Source organism: Rhinolophus ferrumequinum, chromosome 22 (assembly GCF_004115265.2).
Source record: "Rhinolophus ferrumequinum isolate MPI-CBG mRhiFer1 chromosome 22, mRhiFer1_v1.p, whole genome shotgun sequence".
Lineage (NCBI taxonomy): Eukaryota > Metazoa > Chordata > Mammalia > Chiroptera > Rhinolophidae > Rhinolophus > Rhinolophus ferrumequinum.
In genome coordinates this window covers 43001430-43027708 of record NC_046305.1, presented here as the reverse complement: position 1 = coordinate 43027708, position 26279 = coordinate 43001430, and the positions used below count along the sequence as shown (strand labels likewise).

Genomic DNA, 26279 nt, shown 5'->3' with positions numbered 1-26279 from the left:
GGAGACGCCTGAGTTTCTCTCAGCTACAGACCCAGCAAGGTTTTGATTTATGACTTTTCCAATGCTGTTCCCCACCCCGGTTTGGTGAGCTTGTGGCGTCTACTGTGATAGTTCCTGTCCTATAGAGCTTATTACTGCTTTTGGATACTCCTTACTGATGTTATTTGTGTATTGAGCCAAGTGATTTTTGATCAGTAGTAAACATATGTTGGGATCTCTTAAACTACTCCTTTGACATGACATTGCTATCAACGTACATAGTTTAGTCTTAACCACCTTTACTTTCTGTTATTAGCACATTCTATTAATTGCCTTTGACCTTTACTATTGTATACTGCTATCTAGATTGAGTAAAGATTGCTAAACAAATTGATTTACATATTGCTAAATAAATAAATTAATTAATCAGCCCCATTCTAGCCTGTGTCCCTCCTCTTTCTTTTCCCCACTCGTCATTACATATCTTGATTGTGGTGACGATTTCACAGGTGTATACCTATGTCAACATTGATCAAATTGTGCACTTTAAGTATGTGACGTTTATTGCATATTAGTTATACTTCAATAAGGGTGTAAAACACAAGAAATGTATTTCAGATTGCCACCCATCATACACTCAAATATGTGACTCAAACAAATCTACTCTTACTATGAGCAATGTAATCTGATAGACCCATTTTATTCCTTTCCATTTAATTGGTAATACACTCCGATCACGAGCTACTCAACCGATTTCATAATTCACTAATGGGTTGACACCTGTCGTTTGGAAAACACCGCTTCAACCTACGTTTGAAAATGAATGGCTCGAGTCCAAAACAGCCCCTTGGTTACAATGACGAGCCCCTCTGAGTGAGTCTCTACGTCTTTACCACGTCACCTTTCTTCTCCGCTCCTGTTCATGTGGTTGAGAGATTATAGAGCCTGGTGGAAAGGGAAGTCCTAGTCTTTCAGATTCTTGTATCAGACACTAAAGTTTCCTCTCACCCTTTTGCCACCATCTTCCTACTGACTTGTTTGGGAGGCTGTGGATTTTATGATCTCATAATGAAAACTCTTCTGTGATGTCCGCAGTCAAGAGGCACACTATGGGGGACTGTGGCGGGGACAATGAGATGGCAGCTACTGACCACACAGTTCCTAGGCCAAGGATTTTGGGCTTTACTATCGCGGGTAGCAGCTGCTAGTAACTCTCATTTTCCTCAAAGAAAAAAAATAGCCAGCAGGCTCTGACAGTGAATCTACTCTTCGTGATGACTTATGTGGTTTCCTGAAGACTTTTCTTTCAGTTGTTGTTCATTTTTGCCTGTGCGTGAGGAAGGCCATATGGAAAGTGGTTCCTGTTTCCTAGTGCCACTACGTTAACCATGGTAAGTAACTGTCGGTGCCCTGGAGGGTCCAGCGAAGAAGAGAAAATGCTAGAGGAGAGAGGCAGAGAATAAAAGGTGATAAAAGAATTCTAGGCTTGGGCTTGTTTCAATTCTGCGATCAATTAGTGTTGCTGTATGCAACTTTACGTGCCTGGCAGTCTTTCTGTGTCACGGGAAGTCATGTAACTTGCAAATTCTGTTCATTTTATGTTGGTAAAGATTTTAATCAACAAATTCGGAACCAAAAGGAGATGAAAATCAGGCAGAAGTCTGAGTTGTGATTCTGGCCTCAGCCTTTGTCTAGACAGTGGCTGAAGACAAGCAACCGAAGACCTGCCATTATTTCTCAAGACCTCAGACTTCCCGTGTTTCCAGAAGAACCAGTGGAGTGGATGCCCAATACCAAGCCTCATGGCACACTTGGGGGACACAGGATTGCACAGGAGAGCTTCAGTTCCTACGCTTGGCAGAGTTGCCTAGGTCTCGGTTGATTTAGCTCCAAAAATCTAAGATCTAGATTCTGCTCAGATAACTAGCAGCCAGAGGTTGTAATTTCAGAATTTGAACAGTCTTGGGGGTGAGGAATCAGAGTATATTGATGCTCTCCCTTCTGGGCAAATAGATTTCAGTGTCAATTCACACCTTCCTTATTTAGAACTAGGAGAGAGGGTGAGGCAGTGGCAAACACTTGGTCGGGTGTCAGGTTCAGATTCTTGGTACAGATTCTGTCACTGTTGCCTGCCAGCCTCGTGACCTTGGGAAAATTGCTTAACTTCTCTGAACTTCAGACTCCTCATTTAGAGCAGCAATTTTCAACCGGGAGCGATTGCCCCCCTCACACCCACCCCCAGGGAACATGTGGCAATGTCTGGAGACGTTTTTGATTGTTATGACTTGGGGTGGTGGGGTGCTACTGGCATTTAGTGGCTAGAGACCATGGATGCTCCTAAACATCCTTCAAAGCACAGACAGCCCCTCACAGCAAAGAATTACCTGGTCTAAAATGTCAGTCAGAGCTGAGGTTGAGAAATCCTGGCTTAGAGACAATGCATGCGAAGTGTCTGGTGTAAAATAAGTAGATGCTGAATCAACAATAGCTATCATTACCAAATGATCAGTTCAGTACGGCTAACTGAAAACCAGATTCTGAAGAAGCAAGAACCATGCGAGTCTGTCCTAGGTTCCGGAAAAGTCCCCAACAATGGTACAGTGGTACCTCGGTTTTCGAACGCTTCCATTAACGAACATTTCGGTTTACGAACGCCATACATTTTATAGAGCTATGGTATCATTAGCTAGTAAAATTCATGCTACATTTGCAGTTTTACGGGTTGATTTGAAAGATCTGGAACGGATTAATCCATTTTGCATTACTTTCTGTGGGGAAACCATGCCTCGGTTTTCGAACGTTTCAGAACTCGAATGGTCTTCTAGAATGGATTATGTTCAAAAACCGAGGTACCACTGTACCTGCAGTCCACTGAACAGTTAGTGCAGGTGTAGCTGTGGTAAAAAGGTTCCAGTGGTAGCTATGGAGCCAACCTACCTGGGTCCAAATCCTGGCTCTACCGTTTACTGCATGTGCATTCTCGGGCAAGTCACTTAACCTCGGTCTGCTTCTCGATAAAACGGGGACAATGATGTTCCCTGCCTCACAGAGATGTGTGAAGACGCACAAAGGATAAAGTCGCATCGCATAGCAACTGCTCAAGTAACGTTTGCTGTTATTCCAAGGGGAGTAGTCATAGAGCCAGGGCTGAGAGGGGCCCTGATTTTAATACGAAGCGCTGAACTTTTTGATATGAAATATGAAGGGGAACACAAACCACACAAACGGGTAATTCACATGGCAATAGAAAGGTCATCAGCCAGTTACGGACCCACTATGAGCTGCTGGGCAAGATGCCAGCTGTTTATAGATTCATTTCATTGAATCCCCTTGACAAGTCTTAGAAATGGCTTTTATTAAACTATTTCAGTCTTGTTACAGATACGGAAACAGGCTCTAAACACTTAAAGTAACTTGCCCAAACTCACACAGCCCTCAGGGGTAGAGCTGGGGTTTCGAATGCAGGGTGTGTTTGTGGGCTGAAATTCAGAAATGCCCAATTCAGGGTAAATTCCTGGATATAAAACATTCAACTAGTTGGAATTCTTTATGTGTAAAGAAAGGAAGAAAAACTTAAGAGTCCAATACCTGCTAGGACAAATGTCCTGGGGGATGTGGGCACGAGGAAAGGAGAGCAGGACACAAGTGACAGGATCAGTCCTCGCTTTTCTCCAATGACAACTGCTAAGTCCAGGGAAGCCACCTGGCATTGCCACAGCAGCATAGAGCCGTGGAGAACAATTCTTGGTAATGGCTGAGGCCTGGCAGCCTGCGAGAAGGGAAGTGGACTAATAGGTTACTCAGTGTTGGTGCTTTCTGCCATGAGGAGATGTTTTCCAGATAATTCCTGAGATGCCCCTCCTCTCTCTAAATGTTTCATGAGACGTGTGCTCTGTGGGTGGGGGTGGGGATGTGTGTAGTGTGTCTGTGTGTGTGTGTGTGTGTGTGTGTGTGTGTGTGTGTGTGTAGGGATGAGACCACAATAAGCCTTGGATTGAGGAACCAGCAGAACCAGAAAAAAGTCCTTGGGAGAAGCTGTGGCCTTCCTCTGAACAAACAGCTCTGTTGAGAGAAAGATGGAAATGGTAAAAATAGCCAAGAGAAAACTGAATATCTCCCAAGATGAGCAGTGTTAAGGGCTTGCACACCTTGAAGCTCTGGGCTGGGCTGTGACATAGGTGGTGTTTCATGGATCTCTGGCTTTCCTGGGGGTGCCCTTCACCCCATCCATTGTGGGAAGGCATCACGCCCTGCCTGCACCCAGAAAACCATCTGGGCAGGCCTCCGGGCCGCCTGCCTCACTGCACAGATGGTGGGTTTGGAGGCCTTTTCAGGAACTCTGGGCCGCACTCACTCAGCGCAACCCATGCCCTGTGTGTTCTGTGGGAGGCGGTGTTCTCCCCGGGCAGAAATGCTTTCCCCAGTTCACTAACCTGGTTGTTTAAATATAGGAGAGGAAACAGATGCTGGTTGGGCGGAAGTCCCTGGGAAGACAGGGTTTTGGCAGTGGCTTGCTAAGGCTGATAAGGACATGGGTGTGCTCCCAGATGGGCCTTTGTGACACTGCTCTGAGCCAGGGCCATCAGAACTTGGCTCCTCCACAAGCTCCTCCTAATTGACATGGAGAGGAGGGCTATTTTTAAGCTGATCCTTGTGACTTCCTTTTGGCCATCATCGTTGTTCTCCTCTCTCAGAGCCCCAGAGAGCAGCTTCCTGCTTCGGCTAACTTGAGCTGGGGTGATGGGGGCAGGGTCCTGAGAGGTGAGGGCTGGCTGTGCAGGAGAGTGACACAGCCTAGGACGGAGCCAAGGGGGCTGCTGTCCTGGCAGGCAGAGTCCAAACCCGACTGATCTCGTGCCGGGACTGTGTGAGGCCTCCCAGCTTCAGCCTCAGGTACTGGGGGTGGGGGTGGGGGTGGGGCCCCCCAGATCCGTCGCCCAGCAGGAGTCATGTGGAACCTACAGTCCCAGGACTCTCCGGGGCCACATTAAAGTGTAGGAGTGCCACTGAGCACGGGTATCACGGAGCAGATCCTGATTTGGGGGACGAGCTCAGCTCTACGGTCTGTGGGGAACACCCCTCCCATGTCCCTTGGAGCAGAGTTCCGGAGGAGCACGTCCGGCTGCGTGTACCAGCAGCATCCTCAAATTGTGTGCAGGATGAGTCACACGGACAGTCCCTCCCTCTGCACCGTGCCTTAGAACCGGGGAGCGGCCCTGCGGGCACTGTGGCTCCTGGGGGGTGCCCGGGAGACAAATCTCCGCCTCCGCTGCCTCTGGCTTCTCCAGTTCTCAGACCCACAGTTGGAGCATCTCAAGTACAGCCCTGTCGCCCACCAGCTGCCTGTGAGAAACGGGGCCCATCCTCTCTGGCGCAAGGGACAGTCGTGTCCTCATGGAGACCTCCTTCCTCATCGTGTGTTGGGGGTGACTGACAGCAGGCCCAGCTCCCAGCAGGCACAGGCAGTCCCTACCCTCTCCCCATCTCTTAGGCGCCCGACAGCCGGGGCCTGAAACACCTCTCACGAGCGATTCCTTCATCCGATAAGCAGGGCTGAGGACAGACGTGCCACAGTTTAAGACACTGGTGCTTTCTGTCCAAGCGCCGGGGAACTGAGGCTCAGGCCTCATCAGGGGGGAGCCCTGGTTCCACGGCCCCTGGGACATCCAACAGGAAGGGCCAGTGTGTATCCCACAGACCAGTAACAGTCCACGCGATGCTCGGAAAGGCCATTCCAGGTTAAGAGTCTGGCAAGTACTGGGCCTTCGCTCTAGACACTCCTTTAGAGGAAGAACAGACCCTGGGGCTGCCTTTCTGTTGAATCCAGGATTCTACACTCTTCACCTCTGTCACTCATCTGTAGAGACGGCATTGGGACTAAAGGAGCTGTGCCGGGCAAGGCCGCTCAGCGGCTGGGCGAGCGTTGGCTGAGGTGGAGGCCGGCTCTACTAGTCACAAGCAGGACACCCTTACAAAACCTTTCTCAGTGTCAGCTTCCTTACCTGCGAAAGCAGATGGAATGAAAATGATGGTCTCTGTGATAGGGCCACACCCAGGACACAGGGAGAGCCTGTGAGGGAGCAGTTAGCATTGGGCCAGGCCCAGAGGAAGCCCCCTGGAGGGTTAGTTGCTATTTCCGTATTACTGCATAGGAAAGTCCCGGGCCCACACACGCACAGCGGGGTGGGGGTGGGGCCAGGTACCAGGTTAGACTTTGCTTCTAAGTACATCTTTTCCCTCTTGGGGCCTCTGTTGTCGTCTTTGAAATAAGAAGCTGGACTGTTGTTCTCTAAGACCCATTTCAGCTGTAACATAGCATTTAACATTTAAAGTGATCTTTATAAAAGGGGGTGCATACACTCCCTTCATTTGCAAGTGGAAGGAGAGGAATTGGGAGGCCTGGCCCCAAGCTTACGTCCTTACCCCAGTGCCCCTTTGCCTGTGGGCGGTTCAGTTGAAGCTGTGCCCTTTGCCCTCCTCCCTGAGGCTCCTCCCACAGCCGCTCCCACCCCTCCCCTCAGCCCTGCAGCCGCTCTGGCCTCCCTGCAGAGGATTCCAGTTTGCAGATGGCACAGGGTTCACGTTGCTCATTTGTTCCATTTGCCCAGAAACAACAGCCAGCATTATTGGCAGGAGATGGAGAGGGTGCCAACTCCAGGGTAACACAAAAAGCCCTAGTCATGGCCACTGGGCGGGGGTGGGGGTGGGGGAGGGACGGGACGCAGGCTGGACCATCTTGCAATGACCTAGAGTTAGTTCTGTTTCTCGAGCTGAAGTCATGGTCGCTGAAGCAAGGTCTAGCTTTCCTCCGGGAATGGCCAAAGCAGGCCCGTTGACTCATCTTGGAGGGACAAGGACAGAATGAGATTCCTGCTATTGCAGAGGCAGGGAATGATTGCAGCCTAGCCCGGCCTTCAGGCTAAACCCTTGACCTAGAACAAATTATATTTCTTTGTTCCTTGGAAATCAGGAAAAGACTCCAGGGTTAATGAAAGATGAGATGCTATTTGGTGTTTAGGGTTGAGAGCAAATACAAATAAATGTAATGCAAATTAAATTCTGGGCCTCGTGTGCTCCCATGTTTGCCATGCAGCCGTTTTGGCAGAAGTTGTCTGTCATATTTAGCAACACTCACACCCTGCACCGTGGCGGGGGGTGGGGGGGGACTTCATAGTAGTGAATAGTGCCCAGAGAGCTGCCAGACCCTGCAGAACCAGCAACCTTCGAGAAACGGAAACTGGGGTGCTTGCGCAGGATACTCTGGCGCTTGAGACCAGAGTGGTGCTAGGAGGGATTCGCCGGCGGCAAGTTGGGGGCCTGAGAGGCTGTCAGAGGTTAGGACCTGACAGGCTGCAGGCCCGGAACTGAGCACCCTCAGATCAGAGGCTGAGGAGTCACCAGGCTCACACAGAGTCGTGGGTGGGACTGTTGGGGAGCCCACCCAGCAGCCTGCTGAGGCTTCCCTGGAGGTGGGCACCTCCCCAATGCTGACACACCACTCAGAATAGGAGCAGCAAGATGTGGAGAGCAAAGAGGACGATGTCCCCACCTCCTCGAAATCTCCTTTGGATATTTCCCGTTTCTGAAGCCAGGAGCGCCGTCAGGGGGTTTGAAACAGGAATAGCGCCCCACCAGTGAGAGACTGAGAATCCCAGGATCTGGGGAGCACCTCCTTTTGGCAGGCCAACTCTGTCTGCCAGCGAAGAAACCTGGCTGCCTGCTCCAGGTTTGACCTTGAACTAGCCACTCTGGGCATCAGTTTCCTGTGGTGCTCCCACCCACCTCAGATCCTCGCGTCCTGGAAACCCCATACCCAACACGGTGACCTGGGGCAAGTCACTTGATGTAGTGAGTCCTGTCACATCATGCGTCAGATGAAACGGGCCAGCTCGAGCCAGAGGTGGTTCTAGGTCCTGCAGATAGAGCAGTGACGGGATAAGTAAGGAAATGAATAAACTCGTTCTGATTGTGAAAGGGGAACACAGGAAATAAACAGTGAGATGATGGACAGCATATGCATGAGTGTGTGTGTGTGTGTGTGTGTGTGTGTGAAAAAGGGAACCATTTTAGATATATCACAGAGAGGAGAGAATAAAATGGGCTATTGTATGTGAAAATGCTGAAACCACAAACTGTAATATGAATATCAGACATTCTTTCCCAGGGTCTTTTGACTAGACCCAAACTGGTCACATGCCAGTTTTTATCTGTGCGGGTTTGAGACTGAAGTCAGATGCAAAAAGCTATTTTTTTGTTGAGGAGGAGGTCTTTCTATATGCCTCCCGATTCCTCACTGGACTGAGAGAGGTGTGGTCAGCATTCCTTACAAGGTGAGGAGAAGGCAGAGAATAATACAGTATACATTCAAGGAGAATTTATTGCAGGTCTCATATGTGCCAGGTACTACTTTAGGCTCTTGGTACTTTGGTGAGAAGGAGAGTGGCAGGGATATACAAAGATGAATACAGCGTAATGTCTTACGGAGTTTCCTTAAGGGGTGTGTTAGCTAGTGGGAGTTTTCTAGCTAGCAGGAGAAGCAGTCATATAAATAAAGGCTACAAAATAGTGTAATAAGTACTCAAATAGAGAAATGTGTAAGCTGGTGTGGGAGTACAAAGGAGGAAGCTATTAACTCAGCCTGGTAGTACCTCCACTCCTTTATAGAAGGAGGTGAGGTGTACATAAATAAAAATAATTTCTACCTGGGGGAATCATAGTATTGGGCCCTATTCAGCACCATTCCTAAGGGAGCATTTACTGGATATCGCTGGATATTGATGATTCAATTATTGTATTGATAGATTTCCTCAAAGGGCTCACTTAACTCCAGAGGGCATTTTTAATCTCATCATTTGTTTTTTTTCTTTTGTCCAAACTGATCAACTGATCATCTAAATTAAACGATGATTCTGAACTACTTGTGGAAGAAAAAAAAAAATCTTCACCCCCAAAGTCATGGGGGGGGGCGGGGCTGACAAGAATCTTTGTCTAACAGCCTGGAATAATGAGCCTACAGACACGCCTTTGAAATAAACGCGAATGCTCCTTCTAATGTTAGTTCTCTGTATTTATTATTTATGCTTTGCCGACTGCCAAAAAGGACGGGAAGCTACTCACAGTAAAAGAGCAGAGTATGATGGAATCGCTAACACACCAGGACTCAGGAGGTGATGGCGGGCAGATAGAGACCCTGGAAAACCTAAGCAAAGCGTGATCGCTGAGACAGAACTCCAGCTCCGAGCCTCTTGGCTGCCCGCGCAAAATCATACAAAGCTTTCCCACTAAGCAATTCAACAAAGCAGGCTGGTGTAGAAAGAAAAGCAACCTCTTTTCTAGCATTTAACTCCTCAGAGAAATTTGTCCTAAGAGTTCCTTTCCATTAGCAACACAGAAAGTATCATCAGTCGTGATGAAATGCTGAGACACATTTCATAGCACGGCTTTCGCTATTTACCTCGAATAAAAAGCAGCGAGAATAAGGTTTTGGCAAGGAACTAAAGTCATATGGGTTCAGGATGTCATTGTCTGATCGTGGACTGGGTGCAGGGGTAGCTCGTAGAGAATGTGCAGGGGGAGGGGCCCGGCGAAGGTCCACCGGCCCAGAGCAACCACCTTCTGGGCCAAACTTTGACAGGAGGAGCCAGAGGGCAGGCAATTGACACAACAGCACACTGCCCCCAATATCTGGCCCGATCTATGAAACAAGTCTTACCCGTTAGGATACCGAAGAACTTCGGTCCAAAATGACAGTTTGGGTTTTGGCGTAACTGATGTGCAGCTGTTCTCGTGGGGTTTGTTGGGAACGGCCAGGGCTTTGAAGTCAAAACAGACTTGGGTTTGCACCCCAGCTCTGCCATGTACTGGCCGTGTTGCCCAGAGCACGTCACTTAATTGTCACTAAGCTTTAGTTTCCTCACCTGTGAAGTGGATCTGATAATACTTACTTGCAAGGGTGCTATAGAATCGTGGATGACGTGTAAAAGCCCTGGCAGAGGGCCTGACACACGATCGTTGGCCTTCTGTCAATGGCAGCTCTCCTGAGAATAAATAGGAAAGGCTTTATGGAGTAGGAGGGGAAGACACATATGTCCTCAAAACAGGGGAAGTTACTGATCTGGCGTAGCAAGAGGGTCTGCACCCAGTTCATTAAGGAATATCATCACGTTTATTTGGTAGAAGGTAAAAAGGAGGGGACGAGGACGTGCCCTGCTCTACACATTTAGGATCCGCAGCTACTCTATCCAGAGTTTGTTCCTACACCCCCTTGTGTGTAGATAAACAGCATGGGGGGTTGATGCCAGGATCCATAGTTAGCCCATCAGAAATCAGGGCCTATGGAGACTGGGGAGACACGGGGCTGGGTGGCTAGAAGCCTGGAGCTGTGATGAAGGCTGGACTGTGAAGAGACCCAAGGCATTTTGAGAAATCATGGGCTCCAGCAATTTCCTAGCAGAGGACAGGAAAATTGACCAGTGGGTCCCGTGCCCACAGAAGGGGGAGGAGAAGTCAGAGGTCGGCAGCTGCTGAGGGAGGGCCAATGACACGGGTATGGCAGGGAGCTAAACATCTCAGTAGGACCTCACACCTGGCAAGCCCTCACCTGAAGTGAGGAGGCCAGAGAGGAGCTCGGGGCCTCACACTGCCTCTTCCTGTGAGGCTGAAACTCGGGGAATGAATAACGTGAGAAAACGAAAAAAGAAAGGAACAGCGACACCAGAGAGGAGATCAGAGATGGGCCAGACTTTTGGCGGCAGTTGTAGACAGACCAAAGTCAAAGCCACCAAGGTCAAAGGCACCTCAGGACCACCCCAGCAACCCCAGAAGAAGAACACCAGGTAGAGGAGCCTGCTTGGGACACAGAAGCCCAGACGCTAGGGTAAGGAGTGTCCTAATCCTCCAAAACAGCCGTGCCCCCAGTACAAATAAAAAGGGCACTGAAAGAGATTGTTCCCCTTGTCTCTCGATTTTTAACTTTTTCAAGCGGCAGACAGCTGGACCTTACTCAACACGCTAACAGTACCAGCTGTACAACCTTGAGCAGATCTCTCCATCTCTCTGCCTCGGTTTCATCTGCTGATAAGATGAGATGAATAATACCTGCTTTGTGGGGTTGCTGTGTTAATGTCGTGAGAAAAGCACAAACATTGTTTTTATTGGAACTCTCACAGGTTTAAAAGGAGAAGCTGCTTCTGCTCAACCTTCTTGAGTCAAGAGGATGGAATTTGGTACCGCCCAGGAATATTCCATGGGATTGGATTGAATTGAGGCAGTGGGCAGTCTACCCTTGTATCTCTTCCCTTTAATTCTCACTTCTTTCATTTTTCTGAATGATCTGAGGTCGCTGGCTAAGCGGGGCTTGAAGGTGGTGCCACGAAGTTCTCCTCCACGTCTTTTTCAGACTGCGTCCTGCGTGGCAGTGGAGATGTGCTGCCACCTGGTGGTCACTGGTGAGCATCGCGCCCCAGCTGGAACACCGGAATCAGCCTTTCAGATGCTCGAACCCCTCCTCACTGTCTCTTGCCTAGAAACCTGGAACAAATTTAGAGTTAGCTGAACCCTTCTCGGGACTCTCCACTAGGGCCCAGAGACCTTCTGACACACGCAGTGTGGGCGGTGTGGGAGTGGGGGGGTTGGGGGGAGGGCGGGGGGCTCTGGTGGGTTGCGCACGGTCTCTCGGAACAGTTCCACTTTGCAGGGCAGGATTTCCTGTTGCTCAGAGTGAAGGACCTTGACCTCTCCCCCTCCCCGCGCACTGGCTCTAAGTGAGTCTCCTGAACTGTACAGGCTTCAGGAGTCCCTGATTCCCTGGCCACAGCTGGATTGGCTCAAGTCACTGAGCCCTAGTGAGGAGCCCCCTGGGGACAGTGGCTCCAGAGCAGCCCTGGAGGCAGCCTTCTGAACGGCCCAGTCTCCTCCCTGGGGCCTGACTGAGAAGCAGAGAAGGGACAGGTGCTGGGGGAGGGGGAGTAAAGGCTGGCCGGCCACCTTCCTGGGGTGACCCTGGGCTCTTGTTCTTTCTAAGCCTCTGCTGTTGGCTAGCGAGCATAAAGCTCTGTAAAAATATAAGGTTTTGGGGAAGTGGCAACGGTGCCAAGAGGAAGTGAGCAAACTGATTTTGTGCAACTCTGCAAGCAGCAGTTGAGTCAGGGAGAGCCAGGCCCGGGCAGAAGCCGCCACCTTCCGTTTGCCTGACATCCTGTCTCAGCAGCCGCCTGCACCAGTTTTAGAGCTCCAGCATCCTTTCCTTGGGCCCCTGCTAATGCTGCATCTTGCCGCTATTGCAGGCCGGTTGCTAGGGCTTCCCAGGCTTTTCTGAGAAGCTGCAAAGAATCTGATGAACCATCTCTGGCCAGCCTCTCAGAATGTTAAGCAGGAATTCCAAGGGCAAGATTGCAGCCTTGTGGTTGATCTGTGTCCCATTGCGTCAGCCCAAGGAGGCTCCAGGCCAGGGATGGGGACAGGTGAGGCCTTGCCCTAGGACTCCCGTTGCTTTTCCTGTGATTCCGGCCCAGGATCTGAATCCCAGATCTTTGCCTCCTCCATGCAGTTCAGGTTCTTCTAGTAGAACTGAAACAGACATGACCTTTTGTTTGGATGGAAAAATCCCCCGAGCGATGTTTCACTTATAATTTATTTTATTGTTTAAATAAAATTCTTTTTGGCCCCTTGGTCCAACGAAAGTGTTTCTTTCTGGCCCAGAGCTCCCCTTGGGGCCTCAGCTCCTCCACCAGTGGCCTGCTCAATACAAGTGTTTCTCTGGTTCCTCCATCTCTTCTTAACTCAGAGCTGGAGCTGGACCTACTTCATGCTTGTGCTTTGCTCCCATGACCTTTGGCTGCCTCTTTCTTTTCCAGGCGTGAGGTTAGAACCTGTTGATAAGATGGCCACATCAAATCTAGGGACTCCTTGTACTTGTGAAAGCTTCGTGTGGTTGTTCACTTGCTCATTTATTGAGCGAAGGCTGTGGTTCAGAACCTGCACTCTTCCCAGGAGCCAGGAGTCTGGGATTGAATCCCAGCTCTGCCACTTCTTAGCTGTGCAAACGTGGGCAAGCAACTTAACCCTTCCGAACCTCCGTTCGCACAGCAGTGAGAATAGTATCACTTTTATCAGAGACCATTGACTGAGAGCATGTAAGGGAAATGCTCAGCACTGTAGCTGTTATAATGGAAAGTGCTTCTCAGGTCCTAGCTGACTTATTGGTGTTATTTACCTAGTGCTCAGTGTATGCCCCTGGCTCACTGAGGCACTTTCCTGTTCATTCATTCATCAATATACTAAGCACCTACCATCCGGCAGGCATTGTGGTAAGGGCTGGAAATGTAGACGTGTAAAGTGGAGGTCCCTGCCCTTTCAGAGCTTACAGGATAAACATAGCACATTGGGGTCCCGGGTGTGTGTGTGTGTGTGTGTGTGTGTGTGTGTGTGTAATGTGGGACCTTTTCTTCAAGGTCCTGTTTGAGAACAGTTTTGAAGGAACAGTGCTTGTTTTCTAGGCAGAGGCAGGGAAGAAGGGCCTTCCTAGCCGAAAAGAGCATGTGTGCAGGGGAGAGGAAGTGAAAGAGCATGCCTCTGACCCACAGGGTGCTCAGCTGGATGGCACGGCGGTTTCTGGGGGAACCAGGCCACAGGAGCCTGCAGGGGCTGGGAGAGCCCATCACGAAGGGTTCCATCCCCCATGCCAAGGAGTCTGGACTTGATCCGGGGGGCAACACGGAGTCTTTGGGGAGGACTCGCATGCGGGTGGGCAGGAGAGGGTAGGAGGTTGAGGTCATGAGAAAAGATGAGGGAAGCCACTTACCCGAGAGTGGCTGTGGGCTTTGGGCTGTGGTGGGGGAATGGGTACCCAGGTGGACATCCACCCTGGCCTCTCTGTCCTATTTCCCTGACTGCACTTTGGTGTTCACTGCACAGTGAAAAGGACACTCAGGGCACCGTTCTCTGCCAAAATGGTAAGCGACTGTGAAACCTTTCCTCCCACCCCCTCTAATTGCCCCTCTGAGCAATGATGGGCTCTGTCTACTCAGAAAACATAAAGCGTTTCCTTCCTTTGTGAGAGGAAATCCCCCAGGTCTGTGCAGAGAATTCTAGAAACAGAATTCCCAGGTGGGAAGAGGTGGCTGGCCCCACACGTGCTCCCGTCTCTCCTTTTTCCCATGGGTTATTCTCTCAGGGGCTATCCTGTCCCCAGGCTGCTCTGTGACTGATGCTTGGACAAAATCCCTCTCCTTGATTTCTCTAACCCAGATGAGATGGGCTGGTTTCAAACAGAGAAGAAAAGGGCAAGAATCTGCAAACACACACCAGTCAGGTTTCCAGCTCCAGCTGCCACCTCCAATCCCTGAGACCTCTTCTGTTGGTCTGGATCCATGGCTCAAGGACTTTTCCTGGCCCCCACCAACTGTCCTCTCCCTGCAGCTTCTGGCCCATAAGCACACAAGGACCACAATCTTTTTCTCTCTCAATGCAGGCGCTGTCCATCGTCTGACCAGCTCTCAAACGTAGAGCAATCGTCTGTGCTCTGCTCCTTTCTTGGCCACTCCAGGTTGGTCTGAGAGCAGACCCTGGGCTGCCAAACCCCCCAGGAAAACCACTCTTCATTTGTACAAGCGCCAGAACCAGGCAACACCACTCGTCCCTCCACCAGAGGGTCTTTCTCTCCCAAAGTTCTTTGGTGCTACTGGGTGGTGAGTGTTGGGGGGAGGGTGCATTTTTTACAGTGAGTCATCCAGGCTCAAAGATCGCTATATAGTGAGAACTTGCTTCCTTAGCACGAAGCCTCCTGGAAATCGCTCTCTGTGACTTCCTTCTTCCAAGCAGTGATAAAGAAAGCCGTTACAGTAGAGACATTTATGAGAGGCCATGCTGGAATCTGATGTAGCTTCTCGAGTTCCTGCAGTGCAAGGATGTGGGCATAGCCAACAGTGGAAAATGCTAGAGTGACGGGACATGCTCCTCCATGTCTGGGGGGTTTGCTCAGGGAGACCTGGCAAGTCTCGCACAGACAAGCAAGGCCCTCGGACAGATGTGGACTTACCTGGGTGCAGCAAGGACCAATGGGGGATGAGGAAGCAGAGCCAGTAAAGAAGGCCCTGGCAGGCCCTGGGCCGAAGCATCTCACCTGTGCCCCCGTGAAAAGCGCTCGTTAGTAACCTCAGAACAACACGTTGTTACGGCTGCTTTTTATTTGGGGCTGTGTGTAGACTGGCACTTCCAGCTGAATGTTATAAACCCTTCAATTCGCTGTGTGGGCTTAGGTCCAACCGTTCCTCTTGCTGTCCCTCTAAATAGCCCCTTGTGGGGACAGTGGGAAACACCTGAACTAGGTGGGCCCCAAATAATATTTGCCTTCAATTCCCAGGAGCTGAGACCCGGCGAACAACTTCCCAGGAAGGGCCTGAGTCTCAGACCCGCAGCTGTTCCTGCAGGGTGGGGGCGGGCTTTGAGGCACAAAGGTGGGGGGGGTGCCATATGGTCACGTGCACATGTCGTCCTTTCCCTCCTTTCCCCATGGCTGGTCATCCTGTTGTCCAGTGGTTCCTCACATAGATTCCACACAGGCAGTTGCTAGTGTGAGGGCACGGTGGGCGTGTGGGCTGCGGAGAGATGGAGGGGTAGCAGATGTGACGCCTACGGGGTGTGCTGGATTTTTCCTCTTCTGAGCCGGGAATCTTAGCTCGTCCCTTTGGCAAAAGAGTTTTGATACAAAGGCTGGGTTCTGGCTGTGCCCAGCAAAGAGTGGGGGGCTTAGAAACAACAGAACTGTATTTCTCACGGTTCTGGAGGCTGGCAGTCCAAGTCACGGTGCTGGCAGAAGCCGTGTTTGCTGAGGACCCACTTCCTGGTTCATAGAGAGTGGAAGGGGTGAGGGAGCTCTGTGGGGTCTCTTCCAAAGAGCACTAATCCCATTCATGAGGGATCCAGCCTCATGACCTAGTCATTTCCCAAAGGCCCCACCTCCAAATACCATCGCCTAGCGGGGCAGATTTTTACATATGAATTTTGGGGGAACACACCGAGTCAGTCTATACGGTATATGCGCTAGAAAGAGTAAGTTCTGGCTAAGATTAGGGACCTGCCACCAAAGTCTATTTCTTGTTGCTCTGTGTCTCGTTTGCCTCATTGTCATGGTTTTTTGTTTTGTTTGGTTTGTTTTTTTTGCTAAGCTAGCAGAAAGCCAGAATATTACGTATGCAGTACCCCCAGCTCCTCTCCCACCCACGCTACACTCCGGTTGGTCCCCAGTGAATGTGTGCTGAGGCTTCTCCAAGCCTCCCATACCCTCTGTTCTTTCCATCTCCTTACTGAGCGCTCGGGCTCTGTGCTTCCTCTCGGCCCATCTCACTTCCTGAAACACCCCTGAAGAGAGCTGTTATCTTGATGGAGCTTCAGTAGCCCTCAGGAGGCAGGGGAAGGCGGGGGCCGCGTGCACATCTATCTGGGGGAAGCAAGACCATTAACACTTTCAGATTCAGCCCGCAGAGAACTGTCCTCCAGGCTTCCGGGCACCCATCCCAGAACCCACATCCCGGGACCTGCAGAGGGGCTGGAAGTGATTGCCCCGTGATGGGCCCTCTGTAAGGAGAGGGGGTCCTCCAGGAGAGCGCCCCACCAGAGAAGAGACGGAATGGACGCACTGTGAGTTTCAGACTGCTGCTGCTGCACCTGGACCTCTGGCAGCAGCGGGACTCACCGGCCCAGCCGGACCCTCCTTGCATGCCTGGCCCCTTGGAGGCTCCTCTGGGAAACCAAGATGCCTATGAATGGCACGGCCGTGTTGCTGGCCAACTACATGTACATCATCATGGAGATTGGCATTGGGCTCTGTGCCGTCGTGGGCAACGTGATGGTTATCTGGGTGGTCAAGCTGAACCCCAGTCTGCAGACCACCACCTTCTATTTCATTGTCTCCCTGGCCCTGGCCGACATAGCTGTTGGGCTGCTGGTCATGCCTCTGGCCGTCGTCATCAGCCTGAGCATCACGATCCACTTCTACAGCTGCCTTCTCATGACCTGCCTGCTGTTGATCTTCACTCACGCCTCCATCATGTCCTTGCTGGCCATCGCTGTGGACCGGTACCTGCGGGTCAAGCTCACGGTCAGGTAACCTGCAGGAAGAAGGGGTGATGTGAGGCAGTGACAGAGGTGCCTGGGAAATGGGGCTGCGCACTGCAGATCCCAGACCTTTTGAGTGGAACATGAATCCAAAGTGGCCTCCGAGATGGAAAGAGGTTCTTTGTGGCATTTGGTGTGTGAGGGGTTGTGCAATGCTGAGATGAGACTCAGGAATTAGAAACACAGGAGGAATGCCCCTCCACTGACGGGAGTGCATGCGCCAGGGTGTGGAGTGTGTGCCCGCTCAGCCACGGGCGCTAAAGATGATAAAAACTTGATGCATCTTTGATTAGTAAAAAAACGCTCTTGACTTTTAGAAACGATATAAACTTACTGGATGAGATAAAGAACAGACAGCTAAGAATCAGAGGAGATAATCTGATAGTTCCATTCTTTGCCAACTAAGTTATTTTAACTTTGCTTCCCCTTCCATGTTGAGAAGGGTTTCAATAAAGTTCTCCATTGCACAAGGTACTAATAACCTTTCGTGTGACCGTGTGAACAGAACAGACCACCCAATGGAGAAATCGAGTTCCCCACGTATCTTGACTACAACTGTCTCATGTTTCTTCTCTCTTCTCTTGGAGTAAACAGCATGGCGAGGAACTTATGGACAAGCTTTCAATACAAACAAGCCTGGGTTCCAATCCTAGTCCTTGAAATCTGATCTTGGGCAAGTTATTTACCTTTCTTTGCTTCAGTTCCTCATCTTCCCCGTAGTGGTTAAGAGGCTCTCAATTCAGCCCGACTTCTTTTCGACTTTAGCTTCACCATTTCTAGTTTGTACAAGTTACTCGTCTATTTCATTTTGCTCACCTATAAAATGGGGGCAATAATAAATTGCATTGTCCCACACCATCCTCATAAGATTGAGTTAACAGGTGTAAAGTGCTTAGAAAAATGCCTGGCACACAGTCTTTGTTCAAGAAATGGTAACTATTAATATAACTACCACTATTACCATCAATGAAATGGAGATTATCATACAAATATCTCTCATTTGTTGTGAGATTTCTTCGCGAGAAAGTGTACTGAGTACACAGTACTTAACAAAATCAGTGTCCTTCTTGCAGTCCGTGTAGAATGTTGCCAGGAAGGATGGTTTAAGGAGAAATGGTGACTCTTATCGGATGAGCCTTTCAACGTCCCAGAAGCATCTCAACACAACCTTCCAACTCCATGGATTTGTTTAACTCAAACACCAATTGTCGCTGCCAGTGCAAGAAGAGAAGCAGGGCAGGTACAGGACAGGCAAACATGCTTTGAGGAGATCATTTCTCACCAGGTAGAGATGATCCCAGGAGACTTAGATAACTCTTACCTCCCAAGAATTGAAGAATTCTTGGGCTGGAAAGGGACTTGTGAGTGAGGAGTGCAAGCACCTGAGTTTTCTTGGCAACATATGCCTGATGCAGTCTAGATTGTAATTCTTTAGAGAAGTCCCCAAGAGAAGTCTGCGGATTTTTATCTAATCATTGTCTGCTCATCTTGTCTTCATGTCCACTAGAATTTAGCCAGAATCATCATAGAATACCGACACGCTCCACCTCTCTCTCCTTTACCAGCTCTGTCTCCCCGCACCTTTTAGCAATTCCAGCTGTGAACTCACTAGCTCTCTTCCATTCAAACAGATACAGGAGGATCACCACTCAAAGAAGAATATGGCTTGCCCTGGGCCTTTGCTGGTTGCTGTCCTTGCTGGTGGGACTGACCCCCATGTTCGGCTGGAACACGAAAATGACCTCCACGTACTACAGAAATGTGACCCTCCTCCCTTGCCAATTCCGTGCCGTCATGAGGATGGACTACATGGTCTACTTCAGCTTCTTCACTTGGATTTTCATCCCCCTGATCATCATGTGCGTCATCTACATTGACATCTTCTGTGTCATCCGGAACAAACTCAGTCAGACCAGCTCCAAAGAGACAGGTGCGTTTTATGGACGGGAGTTCAAGACAGCCAAGTCTCTGTTTCTGGTTCTCTTCTTATTTGCCTTGTCCTGGCTGCCTTTATCCATCATCAACTGTATCATCTACTTTAACGGCGAGGTGCCACAAGTTGTGCTGAACTTGGGCATCCTGCTGTCCCACGCCAACTCCATGATGAACCCGATCGTCTACGCTTACAAAATAAAAAAGTTCAAGGAAACCTATCTCTTGATCCTCAAAGCCTGTATGATCTGCCAGCCCTCTGATTCCTTGAACCCAAAAATCGAACCGATTTCTGAGTAGGAATCCATGGACAACAACTTGTCCGTCCCATTGACCTTCAGATGCAACACACCCTTGAGGGCCTATCAACCTGGGCCGAGGGCTCTCACATCCTCGATTCCTCCCCCTGACGTGGGGAGCGTTTGGCCCGTTGCCTTCAATTGTACCTCTTCTGTTACAACCCTCTTCCTCTAATTCAATTGTTTTGGTCTTACCCTTCTTTCCTGATTCAATTTTCCGGATGCCTGATGTGAGGACAATGTTCTATTGTGCCTGCCGGTGCTCCTCCTTGGCAAACTGGAGAAGTCATGGACTCTGAAGGCGGTCTCATTGACTTACTGAAAAAGGGCCCCATTTGGGCCGGACAAGTTTTTGATGGTGATTCAGTTCCATTCCATGGTGGAACGAAGCAAAGAACCGTACTCTCAACAGAAGGAGTGAACTGAGTGAAAGGGGGCCGGGGTCGGGGAAAGGGGGGGCGGGCTTCACCTGTAAATGTATTTGAGTAAATAAAAGATGACAGCGCGCTCTTTGCTGAGGGTCAGGATCACTTGGGCCTTGAAGACACAGCTGGCTGATCTGAGCCAGGTGGCATGTTGACTTGTGTGAATTCTGGGCCCCTCACTCGTGGCCCCAGAACACCCTGCACTTTTTTCCTGGGCTGGTCAGAGCCTTTGTCAAATTTATGAGCCCCTTATTGATCGTTAGAGAAGGAACGATGCTCTCTCTAGAGCTAAGTCCTAATATTTCCTCTGGTGTTTCATTTTAATAGGAGTAGTAGGGCTAGGGCAAGAAAGAGACACTGGATCGTTATAATTTGTTGTGCTTGTTCTCTGCACAAAGCACCTGGCACACATTATCTCTTTAGGTCCTGACAATCTTTGAGGTAGTCGCCACCAGTACTATCATTTCCATTTTGCAGCAGAAAAAATCTGAGGCACAGAGAGGTTAAGTAACTTGTCCGTGGTCACACGATTAACAAGCAGTAGAGCCAGGATTAAACTCAGCCCTGCCTGATGGGAGAACTCCAGCTTCTAAACACCTATTCTCAGGGACTTGTAACTTGTAACATGAAGAGGAACTTGTAACTTCTCCAAAGTCCAAACTCTCAAGTTCACCTAATGTACAGTTAATTAGTAAATACATGGGTACTTGGGGACTGCTGGGTTTTTGTCTGTGTCTGTCTGTCTGTCTGTTTTTGCCTTTGCTACTATTGTGGAGCTCTCATTAATCAGGGTATCAGACAGGGGTAGAGTTCCAGTTGTATCATTCATTCAAGCATTGAATGTGGCTTTGGACGTTCAAGATGACATCTCTGGTTTGCTCTATCCAAATGTGCCGCTATGGACTCTTACTCCCATGATAATATACAAACTCGACGAGAGCAGCAAAATGGAGACTTCAATTAAACCACATCAAAGAGGATAAGTGGACTGAAAATGTTTTTATGAATTCTTAGCCAGTTCTGAAAATCTATCCTAAACCCAATCTTAGGCTGAAGCCTGATAATCATATTTATCTCGTTAACATTTCATTTCAGGAAAGGGTCCTTGTTTCTCCTCCAGTCACGGCAGGAAGAATCAACACTTCTGGGAAGTTTGAGGTGGTCACCCCACCCCCTACTTCCTGGCTCTATTCGCAATCCTATCTTAGAGGTAGAAGACTGGGACACAAGTCCCATTGTCCCTGTGGGTCCCTGGGAATGGGAGGGACGATCTCCCCTTTAGTATTTTGGGGGATATTTTTCTTGAAAATTCAACCCACTTCCCGTTTTGTTTTTGTTTTTTCTCTTCTTCTTAATGATATCCCCTGATTTGATTCAAGGTTTTCCCCCTGAATTAATTTTTGTTTTTGTTTTAAAATGCCACTCCAGGACGAGACCCTGGGTTTATTTGGGGGCTTCTGGTGACCCTGGCATACTGTTCTGCCCAGTTGGAGACTTGAGGGAAGTGCTGGTTAGTTCTCAGTCCCAAGGTAATCTTCACACCGGCTTAATTTACAGTCTGGAACCTTGTTGCTGTAGCAACACTTAGCACCTGCGCTTTTTGGAAACTTGATTTAAAGTGATCATTTCCCTCAAAACAAAACAGCCGTCTGTCCTGGGTCATCTGGTGTCACCAGATGAGCTATAGCTCCCGAGTTTCAATAAAACCCATTGTTTTCTCTTTGCTTTTCTCCCTTTTCCCTCGTTCTCCCCCTTCTCTTTCTGTTTCTTCCTGACAGCCACTGCTTAGCAAACCCACTGAGGGTTTGAATGGAGTTGATTTTTTTTTTGGTGGGGTGGGGTGGGGTCAAATGGCCATCTCCTGAGTTAAGTAAGGTGTTTGTTTCATCAGCCAGAGAAAGCCCTTGAAGTGAAAATGTCTTTTGGAGCGAATTCAAAAAAGATGAACCAAGAATCACGAGTGAGGAGCTTGGGTAGAAGTGGTGAGTTCTTGTTTCAGGTTTAGAGATAATGTCACAGAATCTCCCTGACTCTATCTCCTGGCTAGCTGTCCTTCAGCTGAACAGTTAAGAGTGGCTGTTGGGCTTTATTTTATACACACACACACACACACACACACACACACACACACACATTTTTTTTTTTAATAAAGGAATAAGGTAAAAAGACCACCCAGACAAAACCGAGGTTGCTTCTCCTCTGGAACAAAGGTAGCTAGATGTTGAGTAGCTGGGTTTATTTACCCAATTTTTTATCAAGTCAACTGTGGAAATAAGTGACGACCACATGAGGAAAGCAGAGGCTATTTATTCCGAGTTTGCTGTAGCAAGGGAGTCAGCCACCGTCACTGGCGTGTTAGCTGAGACCCAGAGACAGCAGAGGAAAGGGAAAGCTCTACAGCGGGAAACAGGGAGGCCTCCGGGGGCCCCGACTGGAGGCTGTGGGCCTGGGGGAGCGGTGGGGGGCTAACTGGAAGGGGGCATCCTGTGTGATTGCTCAGGGGTGCACATTTGGCTTCCTCTGGTTGGTCCCAAGTTGGAAGCAGGGCAGAATGAGGGAAGCTGTCAGTTAGTCACCAAGCCCTGGCCATTTGGGGCGGATTGCTCACAGGGGTTATTGTTTGGTGTTCTGCACTGCTGCTGGAGACGGTGGTCTGACTTCTAGCAGGACGGCTTCCTGGGCCGGTTGCTGTAGATAAGGGGCTGGTTTCCTGGGCTGGTTATGGGCCAGAGTACTGTTTTCACACGTGGTCTGGCCATCGTCCATTTGTATGTCCAGTCTCTTGCAACTAGATGTACATTTTCTAGAGAAACTCTGCCCTTAGATACTATACTGGGTATGATGGGAATAAAATGTAGGCTTTCTCTTGCCCCAACCACTCAGATGATGTGATGTTATGTAAAGTCTCTTCGTAAACTCTCAAGTGCTCAACAATTTTGCAGTATTGTCACTATTGAGGGAAAAGAATAATATGATGGAAAGAACTTTTTTTCCCCTTCACACTCAGCATAGAGCATAGTGGCTGTATTAGCTGTGTGAACTTGTGCAAGTTATTTAAACTGAGGCTTACTTTTCCTCATTTGTAAAATAAGACTAATAATACCTGTGTCAAAATTCTGTGGGGTTTTTTTTTGTTTGTTTTTTTGTTTTTACTTTTTATTATGGACATTTTCAAGCATACACAATCGGAGAGACTAGAATATCAAACCCTTATCTGTCTATCGACCATCCTGCTTTAATAATGATCAATTTACAGCCAATCTTGTTTCATTTATACCCCCACCCACTCACCTGTTCCACTCTAATTATCTTGAAACTTGGACATCAAATTATTTTATCTGTAAACATTGCAGTTTGTAGTTCTAAAAGACATTTCTAAAAATTATCAATTGGTTTATTCTTAATACCCATTTATTTTCTTATTTTCACATCTAAAGAGTGCAAATTAAGTCTACTCTTAAGAGGCAGCGAGAGAACAATCACACTAAGTAAGAGGCAGACGTCTAATAGACACATCTGGTTATTCTCTGTAACTCTGGGCTTTCCGTTTGCTTTAGAACATCACTTTTTTTTTCATTTCTTGGGCATTGCACTGATATCTATCTGCACACAGTTCATTTCTCTTTCTACTGTTACTTCCTTTGGTTTTATGGTACCAACGTTGTTACCAAACAATCTGATTTAAAAAAGGGCAGAGAACCTGAATAGACGTTTCAAAGGGGATTACAGATGTATGAAAAGGTGCTCAACATCACTAATCATCAGGGAGATGCAAATTACAACCACAAGGAGATATCACCTCACACCTGATGGGATGGCTATCGTCAATACATCAGCAAACAAGTGTTGGTGAGCCCGTGGTGAAAAGGGAACACTTGTGCACTGTTGGTGGGATTGCAAATGGGTGCAGCCACTATGGGAAACAGTATGGAGTTTTCTCAAAAAAATTAAAAATAGAACGACCTTATGACCCAGCAATTCCACTTCTGGGTATTTATCCAAAGAAATCCAAAACACTAATTTGAGAAGACAAATGCATCCCTACCTTCACTGTAGCTATTTACAATAGCCAAGATATGGAAGCAACCTCAGTGCCCATCAATAGACAACTGGATAAAGAAGAGGTGGTATTAGGCTGGTGCAAAAGTAACTGCGGTTTTTGCAATTATTTTTAACCTTTTAAACCGCAATTACTGTTGCGCCAATCTAATACATATATACGATGGGATATTACTCGGCCATAAAAAGAAAACGAAATCTTACCATTTGCGACAACATGTGGAATCTATAAAACACAACAAACAACAGAAACAAACTCACAGATACAGAGAACAAACAAACTGATGGTTGCCAGATGGGCAGGGGTGTGGGGGGATGGATGAAAAAGGGCAAGGGATTAAGAAGTACAAATTGCCAGTTATAAAAGCAGTACAGCAGTACAGGAAATAGAGTCAATAATATTGTAATAACTATGTATGGTGTCAGGTGGGTACTAGACTTTTTGGGGGGTCATTTACTAAGTTACATAAATGTCTGATCACTATGTTGTACACCTGAAACTAATATAATATGGTAGGTCAACTGCAATTGAAAACTTAAAAAATAAAAAGTCTGGAGGCTGCAGTCCTGGCTGTTGACACCCAAACACCCCGATTTTCAACTGCTTAGGCACATCTGCTACTGACAGGTTCATTCTCCAACCCTGACCCCACTCTGCAGTGAAGTTGCAGGGTCCACGTGGGAGTCAGGGACGTTAAGGAGTCTCCTCACTAGTCTTCCTCTCAGATAAATAGGAACTGAGCCTCCAAAACTGGGCAGATGAAGAGTGGCCTCTGGTGACACCCGGAACATTAGTGGGAGAAGGCACAGTTGCACACGCGAATGTGTGCCAGCGATGGTATGTACTCTTCTGAGTGTGTACAAGGCTTGTTGTGCCAGGGTGGATTTATCCAGGAGGGGAATCTCCATTCCTGTTTTGGGCTCTGCCAGGAAGCCCTGGATTTTCTCAGTTGCCCCATATTATTATATAAGTTTAGGTATGTGAATGGCATCCTCTGATGAAGTATGCTTGTGCCGTGCACAACCTTGATACCCAGACATGGCAGCCCTGCTTGGATTAACTGGTTGTTCCTTTTCCCCCTGGTTTCTCCAAACAGGATAAAACCATCTTAAGCTCCAAGATACCTGTTTCCCTTAAACAGATCCAGGACACCTGAGGTTCCTGTGTACTTCTTGCCATTCCAGGTGAAGGTGCACTTCCTTCCCGTCATGGGGCTTTTTATTCTGCTCTCCTTGACTGTCTTTTCAGGTCAGACATGGGGCAGAAACATCGCCAGCCTTCCGAACTTCCCAGAGACTTTGCATTTCCTCTTCCTGTCCTACTTGTAGTCCCTGCTTATTCGCTTTGAATGGCTGAAGGAGTGGGATAGGGAAATAAAAGGAGGTGAAAATAGATCTTGTCCAAAACAGTTTTTGTTCTTAACTCTGATTAGAGGGTTGTGGGGAATTTGAAACCCTCAGCTATAATGAAGGCTCTGTATTCTGTCTTTCAGTTCAAGTTCCCCTTAAAAATGTTGCGCAGATGTGTAAGGATGGGACTTTCCCCTTTCGACTCATGCCTGACTCCGTAGGTGACACTCAGAGGACCGGTTTGGCCCCGTTTCTACCACCCTCCAGGCTTGTGGCCTTGAGAGTTGCTGCACCTCTCCTGGGCCAGCATCCATGCCTGTAAACTGAGCATCCCACGAATCTCTTTGTGGAGTTAATACGAGAACAGATCAAGTCCTTTTGACGGCTTTGTAGGCTGGTCCCACCCACAGCAAGCTCCATTTGATGCGGCATTTGAGAGGACCCCAGCACATATCCGAAAGGCTGAGAGACGGGGGCTCTGCTGCCCCTATCTCTTCTCTTTGGTCAGACACTTCCCCAGCCACGGTCAACCTGGGTGTGGTGAGCACGATTTCCGCGCTATGCAATATCCTGAGATGGGGGAGGTGCTCACGCTGGTCTTGTATGGAGGAAACACGAAGCTCTTAGTCCTGAAGGACACAGCCCGACTCCCTCTGTGTTTCAGCCCAATACAGCCAGCGGAAGCCTCCAAACCTTCTCACGCTCTTTTTGAGGGTCCAGGTAGTGGGGGGGGCTGGGGGCAGAGGATCTACAGCTTCAGGCTCTTCAGGTCTCCTGCCAAGCAACGGTAAGAGGCCTTCTCAATTCTGGCAGAGCGGGGGTCCATATTTTCCCTACCCAGGGAAAAAGACTTTTCCAGGTCTGCTTTGTTAGTTTGGTAAGCCTGCTGCAACAAACACTACACACTGGGCAGCTTAGACAACAGAAACTTGTGTCCTTGCAGTCCTGGGGGCTAGAAGTCCAAGATCAAGGTGTGGGCAGGTTTGGTTTCTACTGAGGCCTCTCTCCTTGACTTGCAGACGGCCGCCTTCTGACTCTGTCCTCACAGGGTCGTCCCTTTGTTGTCTGAGTCCTAGTCACCTTTTTTTTTATAAGGACAGCAGTCATATTGGACTAAGGC

At 48.8% G+C, this 26279-nt stretch overlaps 1 protein-coding gene and 1 pseudogene across 3 annotated transcripts; both read left to right on the top strand.

Moving 5' to 3' along the window:
• LOC117015140 (transmembrane domain-containing protein TMIGD3-like) overlaps positions 1 to 26279 on the top strand; it is a 59797-nt pseudogene that overhangs the window by 26906 nt on the left and 6612 nt on the right.
• On the top strand, positions 16166 to 19755 carry ADORA3 (adenosine A3 receptor). Of its 3 annotated transcripts, none has more exons than XM_033093558.1 (2): positions 16166 to 17082; positions 17689 to 17832. In XM_033093558.1, exons 1-2 carry the CDS (start codon positions 16733 to 16735, stop codon positions 17759 to 17761), a joined length of 423 nt encoding a protein of 140 aa, XP_032949449.1. In that variant the 5' UTR covers positions 16166 to 16732; the 3' UTR covers positions 17762 to 17832. The 3 variants fall into 3 exon arrangements, with proteins under 3 accessions (XP_032949449.1, XP_032949450.1, XP_032949448.1); XM_033093559.1 differs by lacking the exon at positions 17689 to 17832 and adding an exon at positions 18602 to 18731 and having other exon boundaries at positions 16172 to 17082; XM_033093557.1 differs by lacking the exon at positions 17689 to 17832 and adding an exon at positions 18726 to 19755 and having other exon boundaries at positions 16186 to 17082.

Excerpts from the sequence above, each read along its gene's own strand:
- ADORA3 (XM_033093557.1), top strand. The coding sequence starts at position 16,733 with ATGCCTATGAATGGCACGGCCGTGTTGCTGGCCAACTACATGTACATC. Across the intron at positions 17,083-18,725 it reads CGGGTCAAGCTCACGGTCAG|ATACAGGAGGATCACCACTC; the intron begins GTAACCTGCAGG and ends CCATTCAAACAG.